This window comes from Diorhabda carinulata, chromosome 4 (assembly GCF_026250575.1).
Source record: "Diorhabda carinulata isolate Delta chromosome 4, icDioCari1.1, whole genome shotgun sequence".
Classification (NCBI taxonomy): domain Eukaryota; kingdom Metazoa; phylum Arthropoda; class Insecta; order Coleoptera; family Chrysomelidae; genus Diorhabda; species Diorhabda carinulata.
The window spans coordinates 2030118-2056401 of NC_079463.1; the positions used below are offsets into that span (position 1 = coordinate 2030118).

Genomic DNA, 26284 nt, shown 5'->3' on the forward strand with positions numbered 1-26284 from the left:
TAGAATATACACTGTGACCCAAAGAATCTTTCCTTGCTGTATAACTGGGAATATTCAGTGTTTAAGGCTGATCTATTGATCCCACTCCCTTCAGAAGCTTCAGGATGTGGGATAGCTATAGCTCCCAGAGATCTCCCTCTTCTATTTCATACGCTTCCAGGTATAGTGCTATGGACTTCCGTAGTGTCTCACACAAATGTTGACAGAATCTGCACGCTGCATTATCAGCTAAACGTAACGTCTTCAGGTGTCCATTGAAGTGACAATACCCCGAATCCTCTTAATATTCTTAGATTATTCTTAACTAAGTTGATATATTCAGCAAAACTTTCCTGGTTATAGTTTCCTACGAATATCTTTTCTTGTCTCAGCCTCTGTATATTGTTCCAATAACCTTTTTTTCATTTGTTACCATAAAAACTAGGAGGCAAATTGTACGATTTACCGAAAAAAATTTGGAGAGACTATATTTAACTTGATGAGAAAAAATAGAGAAGTTGTATTGACTTTAAAAATACATTTATACAATTTTTTCAATTTATATAATTTAAAAATCTTATAGTAAATTGTAAAAGAAACGATTTAATTTTTACAATTATTTGCACATTTTGTCATTCAAAAAATTAACCTTAATATCTTTAATAGATATATTTTTTATTCAAATAAATGTATTACAAACAAGAATTCCTGCATGTAACTTTGGAAATACGTTACGTTATGGAACATAACCTTAATCGGATATTTGTACTTTCAAAAAAAAAGGTGACAGATTCCTTTTGTTTTTGTAATGCTGATTGTTAAAACATCAAAAATAAATGGTACTTTCATTAAACTGTTTATTTCAACGGACCTCGGTCCAGATCAACTAATAACAGTGGAAACATAAACATTTGTTATATCTCATAATAATCATAGGATCTTGCGTATGTGTATGACATTAAAAATACTACACATTATTTTCCTCCATGTATTTTTTTCACGTCAGATTATTGAACAAGAAAGATAATGAAGATTGCTACAGTTTTTGTGTAGTTTGCTCTACATAAACTTTGATTAATTATAGCAAATGTTTTTCTTTGGATTAAGAAAGCTTGTAAATGTTTGGGAATTTTCAAAAATTAGTCTACGCATGCGAATTGACGAAATGATAACATTTGTTACAATGATACTGGCGATTTGAACGGTTGTAACGTGTATTTATTTATTCTATACATCGATTAACATTAAATGATTCATATGTAATGGCAAAATATAATAGTAACAAGATACTAAATTTCATGTATATAGCGACGTTCGCTGGAGATACTGTGAACTATATCTAGATGACAGTTCGGTGTATATTTTTGTCTATGGCGCTAAACATCAAAATGGCGTTATTCATTTGTCCTGTGTATAATTCTATCCTTGTTTAACATGATTCGTTGTGAATGCTTTCACTCTATCTAAACATCGTTAGCCGCCATTGTATAAATATCGAATTGAGTGATGAGTCGCTTGTCGCGCCTTATTTATATAATTTGTGTTTTTGTATTTTATAAAATTTCAGCATGTTAAATAAATCGTTTGGTACTTTAATCAATACCTAATATCCATGAAGACGATTATCGTGTAATTAGTTTGTAGAACTTTTATCAATGTTGGAAAGGTAACCTCTTTGAATAGGGCAGCAAAAAAACGATTGGTATGCCTTTTGTTGTTTTATTTTAGTATTTTATTCCATGATTTACTGTAAAGTTAATATAATTATATACATCTTTGCATACAGCCTTTTATTTAATGTTAAAACTCAGTGAAAAAATTGAATAAATCTTATGAAAATGACAACATTGGGTTATTTAATTTTTAGATAGAACATGAGTAAGAGACGGAGGGCAGGTTCTTTGCCTAAGTACACCGAAGATGACTCCTTGGATAGTATCGAAGCGTCTACAAGCAGCGGCCCTACAGCTCACAAAAGAAGAAAATTGTTTGACCCTGTTAGTATATGTTTGAAAATTTATTTATGAGTGTTTTTTAAAAACACTTTCAATTAATCACATCTTTTTATTTTTATACTCCATAAAAGGTCAGAGATGAACAATTATTTAACTTTAAATTAATAAAAAAAGGTTTACTCACATTTTTTAGTCAATTTAATAAAGACACTTGTTTGATTTAATGTCACATATATAGTAGGAGAATTATTAGCTTTGTTATATATATCGATATGACTGTTTATGATATGTTTAAATCAATACCACTAATTTCACATAAATTAATAGATTTTTTATAGTAGAAACAACTACGAAAGTACTGAATGTTTGATTTTGTTACCATCTATGTTAAATAGGAAAAATAAGTAGTTTCCCAATATTCTTTTCGATATTTCAACTCATTAATGAATATAATAAAACCAGTAACATCAAAGAAATTTACAACAGAAACAAATATTGCCTGATTGGCCTAGTTATAGGAAAGATTCTTCAGTATGTGCTAAGAAAAACAATATTCAGATTGTTAATGTAACTAAAAACTAGTTTCTGTCACAAAATAGATATCATCATGTTTCCTTATTGTGTGAATGAATTTTTGCATTCGAAAAGAGCACAGGATAATTCATCAATTGGAAAAAGCACTGGAAGAGAAAAAAACCTTCCTAGATGAAGACTTACATAAGGATATAAAACTTGTTTGTCATATAGGCAATGTTTTAGCCTTTTGCTGTATCTTTTATATCCTTTGATATACAATTTACAAAATAAACTACATTTTTTAAGGAATTATGTAGGGTAGTAACTTTTTAGATTGAATAACAGGTATAAATAGGGATTTTTTAGACATAAGTCAGAATGTCAACTAAATAATCCAGTTTTTAGATTAAAATCGTTTAAAAAAAATCAAATATCAAAGTACTCAAAATAGAAGTAACGACTCTGAAGGTCTAAAATACTAGCTTTCGGTATAATATAACAAATTTTTGTGGAGAATTTGCTGCTGATTAATTATTAATAAATTATTGTTACTCCAGTCAAGGTATTGGCATCAATTTTGTTTCTATAATTTTCATACAGAGCCAGCAACAAATTATCTGCCGTGCTTTTGAAAGAAGTTTTCAAAAATTGAATTTTGCCAGCTTTGACACATTTTTAACCTTTCCAGGCGTCTTTTAAGCCACTTTAGCAATTCGAATGTTCTGTACTTGCTGACCACCCCTTAAGTCAGGATTTTCAACATTTGATTGCTGCAACCGATTAAAATAGGCACTAGGATTTCAAGGAACTATCAATAAAATTAAATAAAAACGTTTATCACATTTAATATCTAGAATTTATTGTTCTTTTTATTTTTTTTTATAATATTTACTACCAGTAACATAATCTGATGTTTTTTAGAACAGTTTACTAATATTTATTTTATTTTTATATTTTAAGTTTTAGACCTTTTTATATGTTTTTCTTGATTTAAGGTGTCAAAATTAGTTTAAAAATAGGTACAAATTGATATATCGACCTATTCTGGCTTTGATTAAAAATTTATTTGATTCAATTGAAATTTGTTGCCAATAGTTTTTGTGATAACTGTCTACTATTGAGAAGAAAAAAATAAATTCAATGTTTTTTTGTGTTTTCTAATTCTTTAGAAATGAAATGATATACAGTAGGAAATTGACAATTTGAAACAATTGAGATACATTGGTTTTGGTTTAATTATAAAAATTCTCTCTTCTAGGTATTATATTAAAGCATCCATTTTCAGTGTTATCACAAACTGGAGACCTAAGAACTTTAATCAGGAATGAAGATTTTCAACATTTCGAAACATAAAAAAATATTTGATTTCACAAACGTAGTATTTCATTGAAGTTAGTTTGATACACTATTGAGATACATTGAATAAAAACTATAATAATATTCCATATTTGAAACGAATTTGATATCTAGTTAATTTTTTTTAATTTATTTCATTTATTTATTAAATTTTTTCAGATGGAAGTTTGTCATCAATTGGTAGATATACTTAGAAATCACAAGAAGGAAGATGGCTCCCTGCTTAGTGAATCTTTTATTAGAATACCAAAAAGGCGGCAAGAACCTTCATACTATGAAGTTGTTAGTAATCCTATAGATCTTCAAAAAATACATCAAAAATTAAAAATGGACGAATATGAAGACATAGACGATTTGCAATGTGATATAGAATTGATGGTTAACAATGCAAAGTCTTTTTATAAGAAAAACACTCAGGAATATAAAGATGCTGTTGAAATTCTTGACTTGTTTATAATAACTAAAAACAAGTAAGTGAAATAATAAAACTTGGTTATAAATATGATATTCTAATGTATCTATCTTGAGCTTTTTTATGAATTTGTTACTATTTTCTGTACATCCTTCTTTTTTATTAGATTATTAACAGTAGACGAAGACTCATCATCTAAAAAGTCTGCTACTAATAACAAAAAGCACCAACAGTCGCCAGCAGTTCAAACTAATTCCAGACGCAGCTTAACTAAAATTATAACAAAAAATAATGTTAATCATGATAAGGATGATGATGAGAATGATACTGATAATTCAAATGACGAGGAAGATAATCCATTCGAAGAACTGCTAACTGCCGTCTTAAATGCAAAAGATGAAAATAATAAGCTGCTTCACCTTGCATTCCAGTTACTGCCTTCCAAGAAGAGATATCCCGATTATTATGAAGTGATTGAACAACCAGTTGATTTGAAAATGGTTACAAATAAAGTAAACAATAACAAATACAAGTTTCTTATAGAAATGGAACGAGATTTGCTGTTGATGTGTAAGAATGCTTGTTTGTACAATGAACCCGGGTCTCACATTTACAAACAAGCCAAGACTTTGCGAAAGGTAATGAAAATTTATTTTAACCGATAAAATACGATTTTGAAACAAATTCACTTGTTTTAGTTCGTCCAAGCAAAGAGGATTGAGATAGACCAGCGTCGAGGTACTATGCCAGTATTAGCAACCCCAGTTAAGAATAATTCAAGTCCGAACGCGAAAACTTTGGGTACAAGAACTTCTCTAAATTCAAGTCGAACCAGTGTAAATTCTAATAGTAAATCTCCTCCAAATTCAACCAAATACCGTCGATCGCCAAGTGTAACCAGAAGTAGTAGTTTATTAAATTCTACCAGGACTAGTAGTGGTGTAAATTCAAGATGGCATACGCCCGTTTCGGTGCGGGAAAGACTTAGTGGTAATGGTAGTGTAAATAGAAATAGTGTATCAAGTGTAAATAGAGTAGGTGTTAGTCCAAGGCTCAATAGGTTTCACAGGTCTGGAGCAAGTGTATCACCTATTAGTGACGGCTTAAGATTTAAACATAGGAAAGTAAGAAGTGGAAGTGTTCGATCGTCTAGTAATAAAGAAGGATCTGATACCGAGGACCATGACGTGAGTAAAATTTTAAAATGTCACTTGAAATTGACCCCCGGTAGTCTGACCCTATAATATGAATCTACTACTACTATTACTTTTTTAAAGTCTTGTTTTTAGGAGGATTTATAAAAATAAATATGGGAAATATCTCACTTGGGAACTTCATAGTTTTATGATTTTAGTTCATTATTTTTTGCAAAGCAGTCAAAGATTATTTATTTATTTTTAAAGAATCATACGAAAATGAAATCAATGAAAATCAATATTTTTGTAAATTGAGAATTTCATTCCATTTTAAAAAGTAAAAAAAGATATTCAAAAATGTTTTTTTTCAATTTTATAGAACCAAAGTACTAAGGGACAGTACTAATATAAAATTAAGCCAAATAGCTTCAAACTACAGGAGGTTTGAAAATTTTGTTGATTTCATACTGCTTTAATAAACTTTGAGGTTAAAAAAAGAGAATTTTAGTTCAAACACAATTTTTTAATGATTTTTCTTGAATGATATACGTGGTTTTGTTTAGCTTGAAGCATCAATAGATCTCAAACATCCCCATTGGAAACTGTTTGAAACTGTAAGGACCGCAACTGGTACAAACGGCAGGCCAATGTCAGATCCATTTTGGAAGCTTCCTTCTCGAAGATTCTATCCAGACTATTATCGTGAAATTAAAAATCCAATGTCTTTGAACCAAATAAGAAAGAAACTAGTCATGAAAGGTTATGGTACTTTAAGCGAAGTGGCAGGAGATTTGACTATAATGTTTGAAAATGCCAAAAAGTACAATATTCCTACCTCCAAACTGTATAAGGTAAACATTTTTTACAGGGCTTTAATTTATATAGAATCTTGTCATTTAATTGGAGGAGAAAAAAAATTTATTTGGACTATATGATAAATTTGAATAAACATAAACATAAATCTCTCAAAATTATCAATATAATGCCTATTATGTAATAAAGAATATTTAATTTATGAATCAAAATTTTTTTTTCAATATTGTAATGTCTTTGAAATAAATACTTGCCGATCCAATTTATGTGGTTTTAAAATGTGGTTAAAATTATTTCATTTGTTAGTTGATTTATAGTAAATGTCGTTTTAATTTTATCTTCAGGATGCTGTAAGGTTACAAAAACTGATGCAGTCTAAAGTTCAAGAGCTACTTGATGTTGATCAGGTAACACAAAGAGTTACTAACAAAAACCGAAAGGTATGCTAACGCACTTGCTTGTTTTTGTATTTTTATTTTAACCATCTAACTATTTTTTGTTATCCTATATATATTACCAAAAGTTTTTCTGTTGTGGTTAAAACCAAGACAAACTGTTAAATGTCTTAGGAGACTGTTTTTTTTTTCAAATTGTCTATATGATGAGCTCAAACAATAAATCCTAAAAGACCTACTGCTATTATGGAATAAACTATTCCTAATGTTCCAAAAGCTTCTTTTTTTTCTACTTTCTTGTCTAACAATATGGGAAATTGATCTAAATACTGAAAGAATTAAAGTATAGACTATAGGATGTCCAAAAAATCAAAATAGGTGTTGGTATAAGATTGGGTCTCCTCCTCCGGTGGAATTATTAGTTATATAGTAATGGCTATAGCATTTGAGATAAAAATTTAGTAACTCTAAATTAATTGAGGGAGTATGCTGAATTTGGAAACAAAATGAAACCCAACATATCGTTCTCCTAAAAAATGAAATAGTTTGTCTCCGAAAGTTAGTTTTAGTGCTACCCTACCTCTCACTCATTATAGAGACATTTAAAGTACTCTAAACTCAAGCATTAATGCAAAGGGTCAAATTAGTGACATCTCTACTTAATAGAAACATTTAAACCGAACACCTAGAAAAATTATCTTTTGGTAATATGTCGATATTATTTGTTTCGTTTTATGCTTAGCTAATAAGATGATGTTTTATAAATGTGTTTAATGCTTGCTAATGCTCCTAACCCTTTAGTTTACGAAAGCTTAATAAAACATAATGAAAGACAGCGATGTGGCGTTTTAGTTGTTTACAGAAAATACGGTGATACGACGAAAGCCTGGTCCTAAACCGAAAAATAATCCTTTGGGAACGTATGCACCTACAAGAGGACGTCCTCCAAAAGATTCTACCATACTAAAGAAACGTTTACATCTCATAGCCAAATATATGTTGGATTATACGGTAAATATATTTCGAATCTTGTTTATTATTTAATAAAATATAAATTATTTCTAGACTGAAGATGGTAGAAAACCGATGCTGGCGTTCATAGAGAAACCGTCTAAGAAGCTTTATCCCGAATATTACGAAGTAATATCGGAACCAATAGATTTTCTTGAAATTGAATCGAAAATCAAAGGGGAACAGTATAGTAGTGAGGCTGATCTCGTTAAAGATTTCAAATTAATGTTCAATAACTGCAGACAATTTAATGAAGAAAATTCTCCTATTTATGAAGATGCCAATAATCTCGAAAAGTACCTGTTGAATAGACCTATTCAACTCAAACCTGTTAATATAACGCCCGAAAAACCAAAGAGGGAAAGGATAGTTTTGAAACCGTAAGAATATATAAATTGACTGCACTCATTTTTTTATTTCTTAACCAAATCTCCACCTAGTTCAGATTCTATAATAATTGTATCATCTTTCAATCATCCTGTATTATATACATAAAATACAACTTCAATAAGAATTTTATGTCGACATTCCATGAAATTTCCATGCGTCTAAATCATTTTCTAAAAACTTCTTTTAGTGATGGCAACCGTTCAATTGTTGAATATACAGTTCCGTGATATACAAGAACTCAAGGAAGTCATTAGGTGCTAAATCTGAGCTATACAGTGATATAGGGATAAAAAGAAATCATTGGGTATCAAATCGGGACTGTTTGGTGATACAGGAACAAAAAGAAGTCATTGGGTACCAAATTAGGGCTGTACGGTTATGCAAGATCAAATCAAGACTAGATAATCCTGGCGTTTTCTCTAATGACTTCTGGCAAAAAAATGGTTGTGTGCCATTCAGATCTGACGGTCTTATGCTTAATTAACTTGGATGAAGATTTTATATTGAAGTGACCATGTTCCTTAAAATTTCAATGCATTTAAACAATTTTCCAAAAACAGATCTTGTAGTAATAAAAATTGTTGAATCATTGACCCTGCAGTTGGTTTTCGATAAGCAGGAAGTCATTGGGTGTCAAATCCGGGCTGTATGGTAGATAGTCTATCATTTGGCGTTTTCCGCATTCCTTCAATGATTCCCGGCAAACAAATGGTCGTATACTCTTCTGAATTGATCGTCTTATGTTGATAAAATTCCAAAGAAACAACTTTTGGTAGATTTGGCTGGTCTTAAAAGACCCATAAAGTCGATTGCTATTTCTATTTAGATGTTATTTGCCTAATTTACTTTGATGAAGGTTCCTATGTACCGCGAAAAGTTTTGCAATGCTATACTACATTAGAAATGAGTTTTTTCACAATAATTAGTTTTATTATGTATAATTTTGATTGTTATACAAATATTTTGATTTTAGATACAAACCCAGGCGGATCCTGTCACCTCTAGAAAAAACTCTAAAAGGTTTCTTTGAAGCTATAAGATATTATCGTGATCCCAAAGACAATCGACAATTGTCCCAAGCTTTTATGCGATTACCGTCAAAATTGGAATACCCCGATTATTATGAAGTAATAAGTAATCCAATAGATATGGAAAAAATATCTCAAAAAATCCGTTCGAACGATTATGAAAATATTGAAGAACTAGCAACCGATTTTGTATTACTTTTCGATAATGCTTGTAAATATAACGAACCTGATTCACAATTGTACAAAGACGCACTAGTTCTTCAAAGGTTTCTTTTTCAAACTAAGATGCAACTTAAAGAAGACGAAAATACCGTACCCGATGTATCTGCTGCGGTGCAGGATATCTTCCTCAATTTATTCACCAACGTCTACAATTATCAAGACGATGACGGTAGATGCTATTCTGATTCGATGTTAGACCTACCCGAACACGAAGAGATAAACGGGAAAAAGTAAGGGTTTTCTTTTGTCAAGCACTTTTTCGAAAAAACAAACATTAAATCAACCTTATGTTACAGAGTTCGGGCCCTTTCTTTAGATGTAATAAAGAGGAGAATGGATAAAGGTATGTACAAACGTTTGGACGTGTTTCAAGAAGACTTTTTTGCTTGCATGGAACGAGCAAGGAACCTTTCTAGGACTGATTCACAAGTTTTCGAAGATTCCATAGAGCTACAATTATATTTCATCAGACAAAGAGACGAATTGGTTAAAAACGGAGAGCTATTGACATCGCCTGCTCTTCTTTATACCGAAGCTGACGCTAGAGCTTCAATAGATGATCTTAGAGCTGAAAAAGCTCTCAAAGAATCTATCGAAGATGAAACTGAAACAAGAAGCTCTGAAGATTCGATATTAAAAGAGATAAATGTTAACGAAGAAATCAGATCGACTGGAGATTTCAATAATATCAAAGAAGAAAGTATGGTTGATGATACTAATACCAGTAAAAAAATCAACAACGTAAATGAAGCGAACGGAGAAGAAGAAGATGATGATGAAGAAGAAGAAGAAGAAACGATGAGTAACGAAAACGAATTAGTCAATAGTAAAAACCCAAATGATGAGAAACAATTAATCAATAATAACGAAGCCAATAGTCAAAGTGAAGATGTTAGTAATAATAAAATGAAAAGTAAAGATAATACACAAGGAGAATCTGTCAGTGATGTTAAATGTACGAAAACTGAAAAAGACAGTGACAGTGATAACAAAAAACTTAGTGTAAATAAAGAACTAAATATTAACAATACTACAAATGACGCAGAACCTAATGATAGTGATGAAACAAACGGCTGTGCATCAAACGAAAAATGTGAAAAACGGACTTTTCAAGTTGGAGAATTCGTGTATTTAGAAGCCAAAGAAAAAGGTTGCGATACTCACATACTTTGTATAGAGAGATTGTGGGAGAACAACGGGCAACAAATGATATACGGAAATTATTACTTTAGGCCTGCCGAAACATATCACGTATCGACAAGAAAATTTTTGGAAAATGAAGTTTTCAAATCGGATTCGTATGTAGCTGTACCGGTGGAGGAAATTATAGGCAAATGTTGTGTTGTAAATGTCAAATATTACTTTACTTTGAGGCCAGAGGGTGAGTTTAATTTTTATTTTTCAACTATTCAAGCCTCATTTTTACAAGATTGGTCTAAAAATGTGAGTGACAAATAAAACACTTTTATCACAGTGACGAGGTAACTAGATTTTAAAGGGCAGTACCCGACTACTTTGTCACTCTATTTCGAGTTAAAAATATGTTTTAGTTTTTACAAAACATTGAAAATAGTTGATTGGGTCAAAAATATACAACTAACGAATAGTTACAAGCTCTTAGGAAATCACAGCTACCTACAGAGAGCTAAACTTTTCTTTAAATATGAAAATTCTAAGGGAACCCAGGTACCTCATCAATCACACAAAAGTTAATATTCTCTATTTTTGAGCTAAGTAACCTCCAAAACAATAACCAAATGTTATTGGTATATGGGTTGGATTCATATTGTAATGTTTTTCTTATTTATTTATTTATTTATGATTTCTAAACCTGTCCCTTATTTCTTAATTTGTTTAAATCTATTGTACTACATTTAACTAATTTATATAATTCACTTATCACTAATTAACTTAAATATAATATATTTAAATTCTTCGATTACTTTCTATTTCAGTCTATAATACTATACTACGACTATTTATTATAAACTAACTAAACTGCGCTTTATATATCCTTATATATCCCAAAAGAATTCTTAAGAGTTCTAGAAATTAAAGAAACAATATAAATAAATAGACAGGCCTTCCTAGAAATTATTCAAAAGTAACAATGTAAATAAACCGTCTGCTTCCGCCGAATTTTAGAATTCCTCTACATCTAGACAGAACCGGTTCCAGGGCGGAGTTCGTGCTTAATAAAAATACGCATTTCTGATCAAAAATATTCTGTTTTTCAAAATATTCTCCATGCATTAAAACCATTTTTTTTCCTCAAATGTTTTGTAAGTTTTCGAAGTGACTGTTGCATTCGAGGACATCTTTTAACTCGCTATACCATGTTAAGCTGTTTATTAAGCACATATAAGTGTTTTTGTACCATAAAATAACATTAAATTGAATTGCGCAACTAATTTTCAACTGTAAATGGTATATTCTTATTCCAATGTCAACAGTATCCAAAGATTAAACTCAGATATGTACATATGTCATCACATACTAGAACTGTTTTTTATTTTTCACAAACTTGTAGAATTTTACCAGGTAATTTATTAAATTAGTTTATATTTTCAACTTTTATTTTCTCATTTAACAAATTTCATGTTTTGATAGCATTTTTCTTTTCAGTATTAGTTGATATATTTTTTCTCATCTCCATATAGTTCTTCACCACTGATTTGAATATTTCTTTGTTCTTTAGTTTCAACTGCTACCTATTATTAAGAATAATTTTCTTCGGTTTATTCGTTGTCCTTTCTGCACAAATATATTTGATTTGTAGGTTATGAAGACAAAGATGTATATGTGTGTGAATCTCGATATAGAACTAGGACTAGATTATTTAAAAAAATTAAAGTCTACCCCGATAATCCTACAATAAAACTAGTACCTAGGGAAGTTCCAATTCAACCCAAAAGGGTTATGTCTGTGTTTCGTGAACGCATAGAAAAACACAAAGACGAACTACAAGAATTGGAAGATTTAGAAAGATTCGATGAAAAGGAAAAATTGGTAAGTTGAAAGTTTTTATTTAAAAAAATTTAGAAAATGACAACAAACTAATAATATTTGTTTTCAGAATGTGGTGGCCGACAATAATATGGACATAGATGACGGTAACACATATTACGAACAGTTTAATACAATGTGTTCTGGTGTGATTAAAACGGGCGATTACGTGTATGTTGTAGCTGATGGGGGTAAACAAATTATAGCACAAATAGATAGTATTTGGGAAACGAAGGAGTGAGTATGTTTGCCATTATTCTTCATCTTTGTCTTTTCTATGTATATTGTTTTCTCATTTCATAACACCCGCATTTAATAGATAGTTAGTGGTACTCTTTGTATCTCATTTGTTTCTTGGTTTTGCCCCTTGTTGTTTATCTGGCATCGAAGTTCATTCTTTAGTACTAGATTTATTCTATGAACACTGTGAGTGTCTCTTTTGGAACTCAAATTGAAAATAAGGAGTTTGTTTCAAACTACCGGTATCGATGTAATTGTTATATCTAATTTATAAAGAATTTTTTTTGCAGTGGTAAATGTTACTTTCGTGGCCCTTGGTTTATACAACCAACGGATATACCTCACAATCCAACTAGGCTATTTTACAAACAAGAAGTATTTTTATCCAGTTTAGAAGAAACCAGTCCTATTGTCAGTATTATTGGAAAGTGCCATGTTTTAGAATTGAGCGATTGGGTGATATGTAAGTATAAACATCAGCGGGGAAGTAAATTTAAATATTTAAGCACCACCAAAGAGGATAAATTACCATAAATATATATGAACTTAAAAATAAACTATCTGAAATGTGATAGATTCTTTCTCATAGTCGAGCTCAACTCATAATTGACATATAGGAGTACTGGGTTCCAACTCAAAAAGGAGTCAAATTTTTAATGGATCACAGAAAATCCTATATTTGATCCAGCTTTGGTGCAATATATAATATATATATTTATAATAATATAACAATGAAAAAAAAAGTGTGTATAAATTCTCAACATATTCCGTAAAATGTGTTTTTAAAAGGTGAGTACTGATATTTGTGATGATGTTCCATTTATAGATCGACCAACGGAAATACCTGAATCTGATGTCTACATATGCGCGTCTATGTACGATGAAATCAACAAACAAGTCAAGAAACTCACTCCAGGTGGACTCAAGAAGTACATCCACAGTCCGACTGTAACCGAAGATGAAATTTACTTTTTCAATAGGGTGCTCAATCCACCAAAGGTAGGTCCGCCTGTTTGTATGTATCGATTGTATTACTTTTATTTTGAGATAGTAGAAAAAAAAAACAAAAAAATAGTTTTCAATGGGTCATATTGAATTTCATTATATTTTAGTTAATATAGAGAACTAATAGATGTAAATCATCATGAAAATGCATTTAAAATGTATTGTCCACAAAATTAAATTCTATTGTGGCCATTTTTGAACTCTGGTTGAATTTATAGCATTTAAAATTGACCACAATGAAAATTTAATTTATGACCCATTTAAAATCTAAAATGTTTTTATGTATTGGAACTATTGGTTATATGAATTAGTATAAAGTCAACTCATGTTGTTACCTTCATAGTTTATATAAAATATAAAATAATCATTCGATGAAGTACAACTTTCAAAATTAAACTATCATCGTAGAGCAATATATCTCAATTATTTTTTAATAATTAGATCTACCATCCATTAGAGTACTCTCAAATCAAAATTTAGAACTATTGTTTAAGTAGATTTTAAAATTATTAAATATTAAAAAAATTATTGGAACAATTAAGTGTTTTCGGTTGTTTCATTATTTGGAAAGTATCAGATATTACATGGAGTAAGGTAATTAGGAAGTATCAACATTATAAAAAGGGTAAATATGGTTTTATTGCAATATTAAGCATCTCCGGGATGTACGAGATTTATTTGAAATTAGTTTTAGTACAATTATTTATTTCTACTATCCATAAAATGGCCTAACGATAACCAAAGCTGAATTTACTGTTTTCTTCCACTACACCAACGCTTATAATTACATTTTTTAGTCCTTGGTGCCCCTGAAAAGGTTCAAAAGAATAGACAAAGTAATTGTGAGGGTTGGTGAAGTGGTAGAAACAGTAGTTCAAATGCAACAACGGTTTTTGGAAACTCCTATTGATGTAACCAATAATATTTGAAATACATATTGACATTTAATTGTATTCTTTGCATGGGTAAATTGAATATTTTTAGAGAAAATTATCAAATTTGGTATTTATATGTTATTATTAAAGCAAAAACTTGATATTAGTTTAAAGTTTGGCATACAGAAATATTTGAATAGTTATCTGATGAAACGACCATTAATTTTTCATTGATGTTTGAATTTATAATTAAATAATTATAATTTCATATAAATCTCAAATCTTGATACTAAATTGTAGGATTTAAAAATGGAATAGAATATATATTCTCAGTTTTAAAAAGTTGGGTGAAAATTATTTTAATTTGAATATTTATAAATTATAATTCGATTTTTTCTCTAATAAAATGCGAATTTTTAAAAAGAGAAAATTTATAATATGAGCAATAAAATATATTTAAGATCTTAGAAGGTGAGTAGACCACTAGAAATTGTAAAAAAAAACTATTTTTGTCCTGATGATAATTTATTTTTATTGGGATATTTTAAATTGCATGCGATAGTATTTTCTTATTTCTAGATTTATCAAGGTCATATTTAATTCGAATAGATAATACGCCTTTTTTAACCATTTCAATTCCAAAAAATTCACTTGTAAAATTTATTTCAAAAACAGGTATTACGATCGTAATTTCAAATTTCGCGCTCCGAAGTACGCCATTAACCCACACTAACCTCAACTTCTGTCAAATATTGTCAAAAATGCAAGCTGACGGTGATGGTGGAATGGCGATAAAAAAGCTTTTTTGACGTTTTTTTCGTGAAATGTGTTGTTTTTTATCAAATTGATTGTTGTATTTGTATAATGTGAATAAGTATAGTAGGTGGAAAATCGAGACATCATGGAAACCGCAATGGATAGTTCTCCTTTCCCCGGAAATGTAAATGTTTCAATCTTTTTTGATGACCTATAAGTAGATTTTATAATTATTATAAAATGTAAAAATAACTTTCTATTATTAAAAGTGCTAGATTTAATGGTTTGTGGGATAAATATTAGAAGTATGGTTTTTTAGGAAATTACGTAAAATGTATGTAGATTTGGTGTGGCTTTTGTGAATATGATTTTATCTGAAAATCTTCAGTCGGGGTAACAAGGCGTTGTCTCGTTTTATTTTTATTTCTATATCTTTATTTTCTCTAAATTAGTTAGTTCAATAATATTTAATTTTAATATTTTACAAACTCAAAAGTTATTTATAAATAAAAAAATTATAATAATAATATTAATAAATATTCTGAATTTCATAAAGAAAATGGTTCCTTTGTTCGATTATTAAACGTGACGCATAAATTGAAATATCATTATTAAAATATTCTAGAATATGGAAGAAAAATAAAAAATTTTCACATTTTTATGGAAATAATAAATTATGATTCAATAGAAAAAGTATTTTTAGTTTCAACACATCTTTGCTCTAATTTTTATAAAAATCTATTCTTTCACAAAAGCTAAAATCTATTTTCATTTATCTTCAAAGGGAAAAACTGCTCTGCTAAAATTTTTTGTCTAAATATGTGAAATTATTTCAAACATCATTTTTCTAGGTGCCAATATAAGGTAAGTGAAATAAAGTTTTATCTATTTTTACTAGACTTTCTAAAAAACTTCTGCCTGTTTTAGTCATGTGTTTATTTGGTTCAATATAGTGTTAATTCATTATAAATATATAAAATATGAGGCTAACACACTCTGTTTGTTCTATTAAGATTTACTGAAGGTGAATTATTTATGTAAAAGCATTGAATTTAAAACAGTATTATACACTACCACTATACCAATACTCACAATTACACTGTCTGACGTGTGTTTTGATAATCAGGTTATCATCTTCAGAGAGTTTACCTGCAGTTTCTAAAAACGATAACTTGGTAATTGAAACGCCCATTAGACAGTGTAATTGTGATTGTTGTTGTAGTGATAGTGTGTAATACTGTTTTTAATTAAAAATTGCAAATTATTTATTATACAAGGTAATTTATATAAAACTTTTAATGACAAAATTGCTAAGTTTTTATTTAAAATTATTTGGATTTTCAATAGTTAGCTCACTTAAGGAACATGATTTCATCGGTAACATGGAAATTGGAAGTTCCAAAAGACAAATCAGACAGATTGTTAACTCAAAAACGGTTTTGGTAAACTTATTTTCAGTGAAGTTGAAGGATAAGCATCATTACAATTATTTATGTTGATTAGTTTTGAATTCTAGCTGCTCTTTATTGTTTCTTATCTTTGTCCCATTCAGTAGAGTTTGTTCCAGCTGACACTTTCTAGTATGATCCTCAATATTAAAAAAAACTATCCTTGTCTTCATCTATTTGTTAATAAATAAATTAGAAACGTTAAATAACTAACTTTCCGCCATTTAGTGGAGTAAACAAGACATGCTTGGGTTGATCTCAGGTAAATCGTGATATTTCTGTTAATTTTAATAAGATTTAACTACATTGAGCTCTCTTAAAAATCAAATTGATATTTTTAGTTTTCTGTTACTTCAGGGTAATAACCATTTAACTGGGGGACTCCAATTTTTCCCTGTTAATTTTTTCAAATTAAAAAATCTGTTTATGGTCCCATACAATAAACAGATTTTTCTCTTTCCTGGGCAATTTTTTTTCGCTAGCTCAAATAATAAAAAAGTGGATTTCAGTTGCGCCCTGAAACATTCAAGGAGGAAGAAGGGGGTAATGTAATATCTTTTTCCACTACAAAGGTGCTGATTACTTTACAGTGCGCACGTGCCAGAATTGGTATAAAAAATTCTGTCATTGTGATTTTCCCCCAAAGTTGAGGAATGTTCTGGTCTGTCTGCTGAACACAACAATTGAAAAACACTTGAAAGGTCTTGGGCTAGTTAAGAAGCTTGATATTAGGGTACCTCACGAGTTGAAAGAAATTCATTTAACACTATGCACCTTAAATGAAATGAAACTTAGCCTTTATTGAAAAGTATCATCACTGGCGATGGAAAATGGATCCTGTACAGTAACATAGTTGGAAAACAATTATGGAGTAAACATGATGAACCAGCACAAACCACATCGAAAGCTGAAAAATAACAAAAAATGCTGCATTGAGCAATCAAAGAAAAACTATCAGAATTGTCAAATCGGAAAGGTTTATAACGCAAGGCCTCGCACATCTTTGGTAATTCGTGGGAAAATATTGGAGCTTGGCTGGGAAGTGATGCCACATCCCCCTTACAGCCCTGATCTGGTACCATCTGATTACCATTTATTTCGAAGTTTGCAGAATTCTTTTAATGGTCAAACTTTCACAAATGACGATGACCTTCAATCGCACCTGGTTCAGTTTTTTGCTGATAATGACCTGAAATTTTATGAGCGCGTATTCATGAAGTTGAAAGAAAGATGACAATAGGTCATTGAACAAAATGGAAGATATATAATTTATTAAAAACTATTTCTTGTTAAAAAAGTTATTATATTATACCAAAAAATCGAAATTGCCAACCCAATATCTTCACTTGAACTTCAACTTCCAAACTAGAGGTCGTTGAATCAATCCTCTGGAGAAAATGCATTTTTCAATTTTTATCGATTTAAAGCTTTGAAAAGAATCAAGCCATTTTGAGAATTTCATTCACAATTCTAATATTTATTTCCGAATGGAAATATAATGTAATAATTTGTTGGATAAAAAATTTCACGCCAGAGTATTTTTTTCCTTTTTTTATTGTAGATAAGTAGGGGGTTAAATACGAATGACAGTGTAAATTTTTATGGTGTATATGATACGTTTTAGGAGGCATCCCCACAATTAACTAAAATGAATGATATGGATATAACTATGGAAGATTCCCTGGACGGTGGTCCACCGTCAGTTGGTTCAGGGGAAATACCATCTGTTATTCCAAGTACACCCGTTTCAACTACCCCTGTACCAACCCCTGTTCCTACTTCTAAGAAGGTACGTTAATAGGTTCTGAATAATAAAAAAAACGGATACCATTTGGTAATGTTGCAACACCGTAAATTAACATGAAAGAAATAATTTTCCAACTTTTTAAAACTGACTAACATTGCAATTGATGTATTAAAAATCTTAAAAAAAAAATAATGATTATCGTGTTTTGTTACATGCAGAAATCTAATAAAAACAAAGTTGTCACTGGTTACATATTGTACTCCCGTGAAGTACGTAAGCAAGTGGTCCAAAATAATCCAGAATCTACGTTTGGTGATATCAGCCGAATTGTAGGCAGCGAATGGAAATCGTTGCCTCAACATGAAAAACAGCAATGGGAAGAAAAAGCTTCGAAACTAAACGAAGAAACTAAAGCATTACTTCTATTGGAACAAGAACAATGCGGCAGCCCTGCTTCCTCACAACCACCTCCTCCACCTGTCGATCAAGTTAGTGTACAAATCAAATTTTATTGTAGTAACAATTCAAACGAATTATTTACAATTTTTAGGTATTTGAGTGCCTTTGGGACAATTGTGACTATCAATTCGAAGAAGTTTCCGATCTGATTGAGCACTGTGTTAAGGATAAAGAGTCTCAAGGACACGTTCAAGCTTTTTATCAAGAAAACGCGTTAACCGAATTCAATTGTTATTGGCGTAATTGCAGTAGGGCTAAAAAGAATGTTCAGCCCTTTCCTAATATGACTCGTTTGATCAGACACGTTCGTGATATGCACATCAATAAGGGTAACGGAAGAAGTGTACCACCTGAAAATCGCAGCAAGTGAGTTTCATTTTATTTATTATTATATTTAGAATATATTTTCGTTAATGGATTACGAAAAGTGCTGAATAAATATAAATTTATTTCCGGTATCGAAAGGGGTATCGAAACATCAATATTTTTCTATTACCGATGTAGAAGATCGATTTGTAAAATTTAATAGCTCTCATGATTTAATTTCAAATAACGTGATTCATTTATTCGAAAGATTCATTCAATCTAATTGAAACAGGAATTTTATCGGGAATCGAGTGATGCCAGTATTACTACCAGCCATTTCCACGGTCGCCGAATTTTTTTCTGGTTTGTCAACATTTCCTTTACAATTGGCATGTGCTTGAATAGCATCGATTTTTATATTGAATGAACTGTTTAAATTTCGATATATTTTCAATATTTTCAAAGACAAAACTCATTTATGTATAATTCGTTACTAAACATAACCTTAAAAGTGTATGTATATAAAGAAATTTGAACGATGAGTATGAAATATATACAGAGCGATATTTTAATAAAAATATCTATTCTTACTTTTTAGCTCATAACTTTTTAAATTAGCGACCTACGACAAAAAATTATATGAACATAATTGTAGGCAAAGCGATTTGCTACAAATTTGTCATACGACGAATAATTCGCAAGGTGTTTGAACTCCTTTTTCTAAGATGGCGGTCGAGGGACAAGGGTTGCATCCCTACAAACTTGGAGTTAAGCCCAGCCGACTGTTTGTTGTATAAACACTTATGGCCCCCCTATAAAATCTATCAACCTTTCCCTAAATTTCGTGATAAAAATGTTTTCTTATGAAAGATTTAAATAAAAAACCAAGAATTTGGTTTTTTGAATCTTTCACATAAATTTTGAGGTTATGTGAAAAAACTGTGGACACAAGAGTTGTAGATCTTCTTAATACCTACAACTTTGCTATTCGACTTTTTTCCATAGGACTTATGGTTTTGCAAGAAATCGAGGTAAACAGTTTTTAACCCCCAACATTAGACATTAGTCTATGTCAAACATGTTCTTCTATGCTAATTTCTATTGCTTTTTATATTTATTTCTAATCATCATCACTAGCGCTACAGTCTTGTCTTTCTCTAGCCCCGAACACCATTGATTTCCATAGCATCTTCAAAGACCCTCTCTCTCCATCAAACTTATTAATTTCAAAGATTTCATGAAATTTTAAATATCTATATAGTAAAATGAAAATTTGTTTTAAGCTGGATGAAATACCTTAAATGAGTTTTGTTGAAAAATATGTTCAGTAGTAGTGTATTGCAAATGAGTATCATATTGATGTTGTGGTAGGAACTTCAAGCCTTCCAGTAAGCCTCCAGCTGTTAGTCGTCCGACTCCTTCCGCTACTCCCAATGCTCGTGAGTTTTATTAATTTCAATTTTTTTTTATTTTTAGGTATTTAGCTTCTTAGTACCAACGCTAAAAAATTAAACGTAGTACAATAGTATAGAAAGTTGATTTTTAATTGCATTCGAATAGTTTTTTGTAAATAAGTAGTTAGTCGATTCTAGAAACGAATTAACTTTAAATAAATATTGAAATTATAGAAATATCTGCATTTATACTGTGAATTTAAATTAGTACACGATTAATTATTTTGGTTATAATATCAAGTCACTTTTTCCAACATGAAATGATACTGTAATTTATTCTTAAACACTGTAATAAATCTTCGTGTTACTTGCAAAACTAATTATATCTTAGTAGCCCTAAATTCATCGAATATTATATAATCGAAATAAAATTTTTTTGGTATATTGGTATATTAGTCAAAATGTTGGAATTTTGTAATTGAAAAATCATACAACGTTTAGCGTTGGTACTATTACCCACACTTATTTTTTATATAGAATATAAATGTGGCTAGAATGGATTTGATTTGTAGTATTTGTATCTTCAAAATTAGCTTGTCGACGTAGTTTGATTTTATTTGTAGTAGATAACCAATCAAAACATTGTTCACAATCAAATTTACTAATTTTATTTTTTTTATTATGCTAACAGCGACTAATAATACTTTCATCACATCTTCCGGAAATGTAACTTCTTCGTGCGTTACAGGTAACCCTATTTATATTTCAATAATTCAATAAAATAAATTCCTTCTAGCCATTTGAATGAAGGAATTCTTGAATTATGAGTTTTTATTTTTATTTTAAGTGTGTTGTCAATTCATTATAAGTTTTGTCTAAAGTCATAAGCAGTTTTATAAAGATTTCATGTTTATAAAAGAAATAAAATATGAAAAAGAGATTGAATACCTGTTTCGAACTAAACTTCTCATTTTTATATTTTAAAACGTTCACAAGTAGTTACATGGAATCAACAATCTTCAGAAGTACTCAGCAACTTTTTCATTTCAATATAATTTAAAATCAGAAAACTTTTGTATCGGAAATGAATTGGTTTTATTGTGGTATACTTTAATAATTGATTTTATATTTTGAGATATAAATACAGAGAAATGCCCTTTATACAGTTCTGATTAACCTTTCACCCTTTTTGTTTCTTTGTAGACCACTTAAATTTTACTGGTGTATCATATTTCCAAAACTCATAAAAAATGAACAAATCTAACATTGGAAATTTGCCTATACCGCCCCTAATCAAGTCCTCCTCGAACCCTTAAAGGTCCATCAAACCACTGTATACCATAGCTACCAAAAAAGTGGACCATTGCTAGACTTCATCGTTATTGAGATCCAGAAAAGACGTTGAACGAACTATTATGAGTTGATATTGGGCAACAAATATAGTTTTTTTGTTCTGTAAATCATAATCATCATCTATAATTGGAACAGGTAGTTGAATAAAATGGTTTCTAAGGACTCTTGAGAAAAAAATAATAAACTCCAAATTCAAGAATTAGTTGAATCTTATTTAATTATTGCATATAACTAATTTTCATTCTTTTATAGCTCCTCCTGTTTTATCTCCGAATGCTCAAAAGCCTCAGGAGCCGATGTTCATTTCTGTTCCTCCACGTCCTCAGCGTGTTTTGCATTCTGAAGCGTATATAAAGTGAGTATAGATCTATTTTGTACTTAGTACTTTCCCAATAATCCCAAACAATGTAGAATTGACAAAAATAACAGTTTTAATTAATCAAATCACAATTTTTGTTTTGATATTTAAAGGATTTGAAACTTATTGATATACAATTCAATATTGATGTTTTTAGATACATCGAAGGATTGCAAGCAGAAAATAAACATATATCTCCTTGGGAAAGAACCCTACAGGCAACGCAGGAGAATACTCCCGAACCGGATATGGAAAAAATTAAAAACGTTGCCGTCTGGTTAGGTCGTAAGGCCGATCAACACGACAACGTAGTTGCAGCTCTATGGAATCTCCGTAATCAACTATTAAAAGATACACTAAGTTTACATAAAACTTTGTAATTATTATTTGTTAAGGTTAATTTATTAATGATTTAAAAATATTTTCTTTTTGTGAAAAAAAATTACTTTATTGTTAATATTAATTATCAGGTGTGTATTATTTTTCAATTTTATATAGAACAAAAATTATAAACGAGTATCGAAACATATATTGGAGTATCTATCCTTTTGACTTTCAAGTATCGTATAAAAAGAAGACCTCAAAGTAACTTCTTCTGAGTTTGAAACGAAAGAGATTCAACTGCAGAAATATTGAACCATGCCTTCTAAATGAACTGAAAAAATATAAAGCACTTGATTGTGATCAATTACACCATAAAATTTAAACGGTATTTAAACATGCTTTACGAAAATAAAGTGCGTTTTTTATACAGATGACAGAATTAACTTAATGCGACAAAATAAAAAATTTAATATATAAATTTTCATTACATTTCAATCTATATCTAATTTTTTAAAAGAACCTGGTGTACTAAATTTTTCTTCGTAATTACTCTTATTTATACGTTTACTTTCATCTATTTTCCAATAAGATTCTGCTGTTACCATACTTTGGTTTTCAGTTACGATCTGCAACCATTCTTGTTTATATTCCGCAATAGTACCACAAGTACCGCCGTATTCTTCTGGAAGTAATTCTTTGGGAATGTGGTCGTACAATGCTGTCGAATTCGGTAAATGGAAATGGATCTAAAAAGAGATCAGACACAAAGTTACGATCAAAAAATTTTGATTTAATAAATTAATTTGGTACTTACCATGTTCATTACATTGTTTCTAACAAATGGTTTAACCATACCAAAAATTTTATCCATAAAATTAGGTACGTTTATAAAATGGACCGCTTTCAAATTAGCAGGACGAGCTTCCTAAAATATAAGAAATTGGATTCCAGTTTACAACCCAAATTTCTGAATTTGGAAAACAAGATTTATACCACTCTGTATGACATAATAAAAACTTTTATATCTTACCTGTATATAATCCAAAACTTTCTTAGTTAATGTGAGAGACAGTTTCGATAAATGTTTCATTGTGAAACCGCATAGATCTATCAAAACAATATCGTGGTCATTAAACGTTTCGTCGGTAGTTAATTGTACATCATCAAAGATAGTAAACATTCTTAGAGCCGCTTGAAAATGATATTTATCAATATCGGTGGAATTTAATCTTGCTACTAGAATCTGACTGGTCCCTAACAATTTCGGCAGCTTTAAAATATCTCTAAAAATATGGATTGTATAAAATTTCAATATGATCTCCAAATTTCACTTATTTAGGTTTTTAACCTCTTATATGATCTAACAGAAAATCATGATTTGTAGAAGAAAATAAAAACTATAAAGATGACTATGACGAAATTAACATTAAATTAGAAGAATACTCACACTATTTCGATGCTATCCTGAATTTCTGCATCATAAAAATTTCTATTTGCAAAAAGTTCTGGGGTTCTTAAACGTAGCGTATAAAATATGTCGATGAGTTCCTTAGCCACTTCTATGCTATAATTCGAAGCTATTAAAAATTTTCTTAGCAACAAATCAGCTGAAAAGAAGTAATTGCATCTTATTAAGTTCAATATTCAAACGAAAACCAGACCATTGATAAAATTTCAATTTATCTCTAGAATTCATATTTGCCTTCAAGTAGCATTTTGAGGTTATGTTTAAGGTGTGACATAATAAAATAAGTTGGTCACAGTCTAACCATAATAAAGAAGATATTTCCCACAAGTTATTCAAAGTAGTAAAGTGACGTTTTTTTGAAAAATAAGCTATATATGTATAAAACGTGTAAAAGTAAGTATAATATGTATTTTAATTTAAATAGTTCGGAAACAAGATAAAGTTAGGTTAGGAAATGAAGATTTTTAATTTTCACGATTAAATAAAAAGATTTAACCAGAAAGAGCATTTAGGAGAAATTTTATAATGTACTTATCGGTGTAAACCACAAATATCGATTTTTATATATGGCGTTTACCGATAAACTTAGGATTAAACGTTACCGATTATTTGTGACATGTAAAATAGAGTAACTTTGTTTATTATTAGTCTAAGCTAAACTTCAGTTTTAACCTAAGTTCTAAAATTGCGCCTTGACAGTCATCTACTTACCAACTGTAAAATGGAAATCGTTCAGAATATAACAACAATTTTGCCGCACTTTTAGGTTAGAATTAGTCAAAAACTTGAGTTATTTTCAATAGATATTTTGAAATGTGTCAGATTGACTATTTCATTGCACATTTAAGGACAATGGAATCCCTATGGAACAATATTTTCATGAGGGGTGTATTTTCTTTTTTAAGTAATCTTTGTATAACTTTAGCCGCTTTACAAAAAGCAGATTTTATTAAACTTTGATCACGGTCCAGGGTTCTCAACTCTCAAAAATTCAAAATTCAAAGACCCTAAAATCCCCTCAATTACAAGGATTCTCCTTAAAAAAATTTATGATCTATAAATGATTAAATATTTTTAAATAAATAATACATTGAAAATAATAAAATATTACAAATAATTTTAAAAAAGTAATAATTAATGTCACTTAGCAACATCATTTTTTAAAATTATCGAAACTTCAAACAAATTATTTTCTTCAGATCTGATTTTTTAAAATCATTCATATTGACATATAATTTCCTGAGACCTTTATTTTGTTTGATTTGACTTCAAATATTCAGGTTTTAAAAATCCCTAAAAACATCCCATCACACATTATTTCCCCTAAATTTGGAGGAAAACCCCTAAGTTGGTAACTCTGTCGGGGCGTTACATACAAGTCTGGAAACGACGGTAGTGGGATGGATTCATTTAGGGCGCTAATTACGTCACTCTATGGATGTCAGATCGGGGTTGTAATTAAGAGATGGTGCCAATTTGTGTTTACCTAATAATAATTATTTTTATAAATAATGAATTGTTATAAATAAAAGTAGTTAAATAAGAACAAATAATAATAGTTGTGAAAATGCTTTATGTAAAAATTTTCATCTCTGTCATATCTACAGTATTACAAGTAACATAATTTGAAAATTTATTTTATATTAAAGAAAAAAAAAACAGAATATTGATTCAATTATTAATTAAATTGCGAATCAAATCATAAGTAATTTATATACGTCATTTGAAGACTATATTTTTTAAATATTTCTTCTATGTAAATGTACATCTCTTTAAACAAGTTTCAACAATTATTTGGAAAACAGAAAATAAAATACTTACATATATTACACGTTAAATGTGGTTGTTTCATTATCCACACTTTCAAAATTTCGATGCTTTTTTCTATATTCTGCATCTTTACTTTGTTGGCACGGAAAAATTTTGAATGTAACTTAAAATAATAATTATCTACAACATAAGATACTCGAAAGATAATATAATCATACACTTAATAAACCCCAACAAAATTAGTTCTAAACAGTTGTGTAAATTTAACAGCTCAATAACGCGTGCGAGATTTATTTAAATAACATCCTTGAAGTATTCAACTATCAGTATAATTTTTCTAAACTGCTTATAAATAGAATTTAATCATTCTAAATTAATGGTTTTGGTTTTTAATTACTCTTTATTAAATTGTTGAAATTCTACAATTATGATATGTTTACTTTAAAAAAAAACTAGTTCACTTTTTAAACTAACTGTACTCTGAAATAATTCTGATTTTTTTATTCTACCACAAAACTATACACATACATTTGTTATCTCTAATTCTATGGAGAAAACAATA

General features: G+C 29.6%; 2 protein-coding genes and 1 long non-coding RNA gene across 11 annotated transcripts; 1 reads left to right on the forward strand and 2 right to left on the reverse strand.

Annotated features, from left to right (window-relative positions):
• Window positions 1–1412: 1412 nt before the first annotated feature.
• On the forward strand, window positions 1413–22689 carry LOC130893260 (protein polybromo-1). Of its 8 annotated transcripts, none has more exons than XM_057799207.1 (22): window positions 1413–1681; window positions 1847–1976; window positions 3966–4276; window positions 4385–4856; window positions 4917–5405; window positions 5918–6205; window positions 6512–6607; window positions 7415–7573; window positions 7628–7953; window positions 8937–9443; window positions 9510–10594; window positions 11993–12222; window positions 12290–12456; window positions 12750–12922; window positions 13286–13458; window positions 18168–18332; window positions 18509–18778; window positions 18841–19115; window positions 20427–20494; window positions 21141–21197; window positions 22055–22157; window positions 22318–22689. In XM_057799207.1, exons 2-22 carry the CDS (start codon window positions 1854–1856, stop codon window positions 22538–22540), a joined length of 5760 nt encoding a protein of 1919 aa, XP_057655190.1. In that variant the 5' UTR covers window positions 1413–1681; window positions 1847–1853; the 3' UTR covers window positions 22541–22689. The 8 variants fall into 8 exon arrangements, with proteins under 8 accessions (XP_057655190.1, XP_057655191.1, XP_057655192.1 ...); XM_057799208.1 differs by having other exon boundaries at window positions 6512–6574; XM_057799209.1 differs by lacking the exon at window positions 21141–21197.
• On the reverse strand, window positions 14846–16283 carry LOC130893263 (uncharacterized). Its single transcript, XR_009059180.1, has 2 exons — window positions 16188–16283; window positions 14846–15306 (listed from the first exon to the last, which is right to left on the reverse strand). It is a non-coding gene; the product is annotated as an uncharacterized LOC130893263 (long non-coding RNA).
• LOC130893262 (alpha-tocopherol transfer protein-like) lies at window positions 22649–26241 on the reverse strand. Of its 2 annotated transcripts, XM_057799217.1 has the most exons (6): window positions 25774–26171; window positions 23932–24091; window positions 23515–23767; window positions 23299–23409; window positions 23092–23230; window positions 22649–22815 (listed from the first exon to the last, which is right to left on the reverse strand). In XM_057799217.1, the coding sequence occupies exons 1-6, from the start codon at window positions 25847–25849 to the stop codon at window positions 22778–22780; spliced, it is 777 nt and encodes a 258-aa protein (XP_057655200.1). In that variant the 5' UTR covers window positions 25850–26171; the 3' UTR covers window positions 22649–22777. The 2 variants fall into 2 exon arrangements, with proteins under 2 accessions (XP_057655200.1, XP_057655199.1); XM_057799216.1 differs by having other exon boundaries at window positions 22649–23230; window positions 25774–26241.
• Between the last annotated feature and the right edge of the window lie 43 nt (window positions 26242–26284).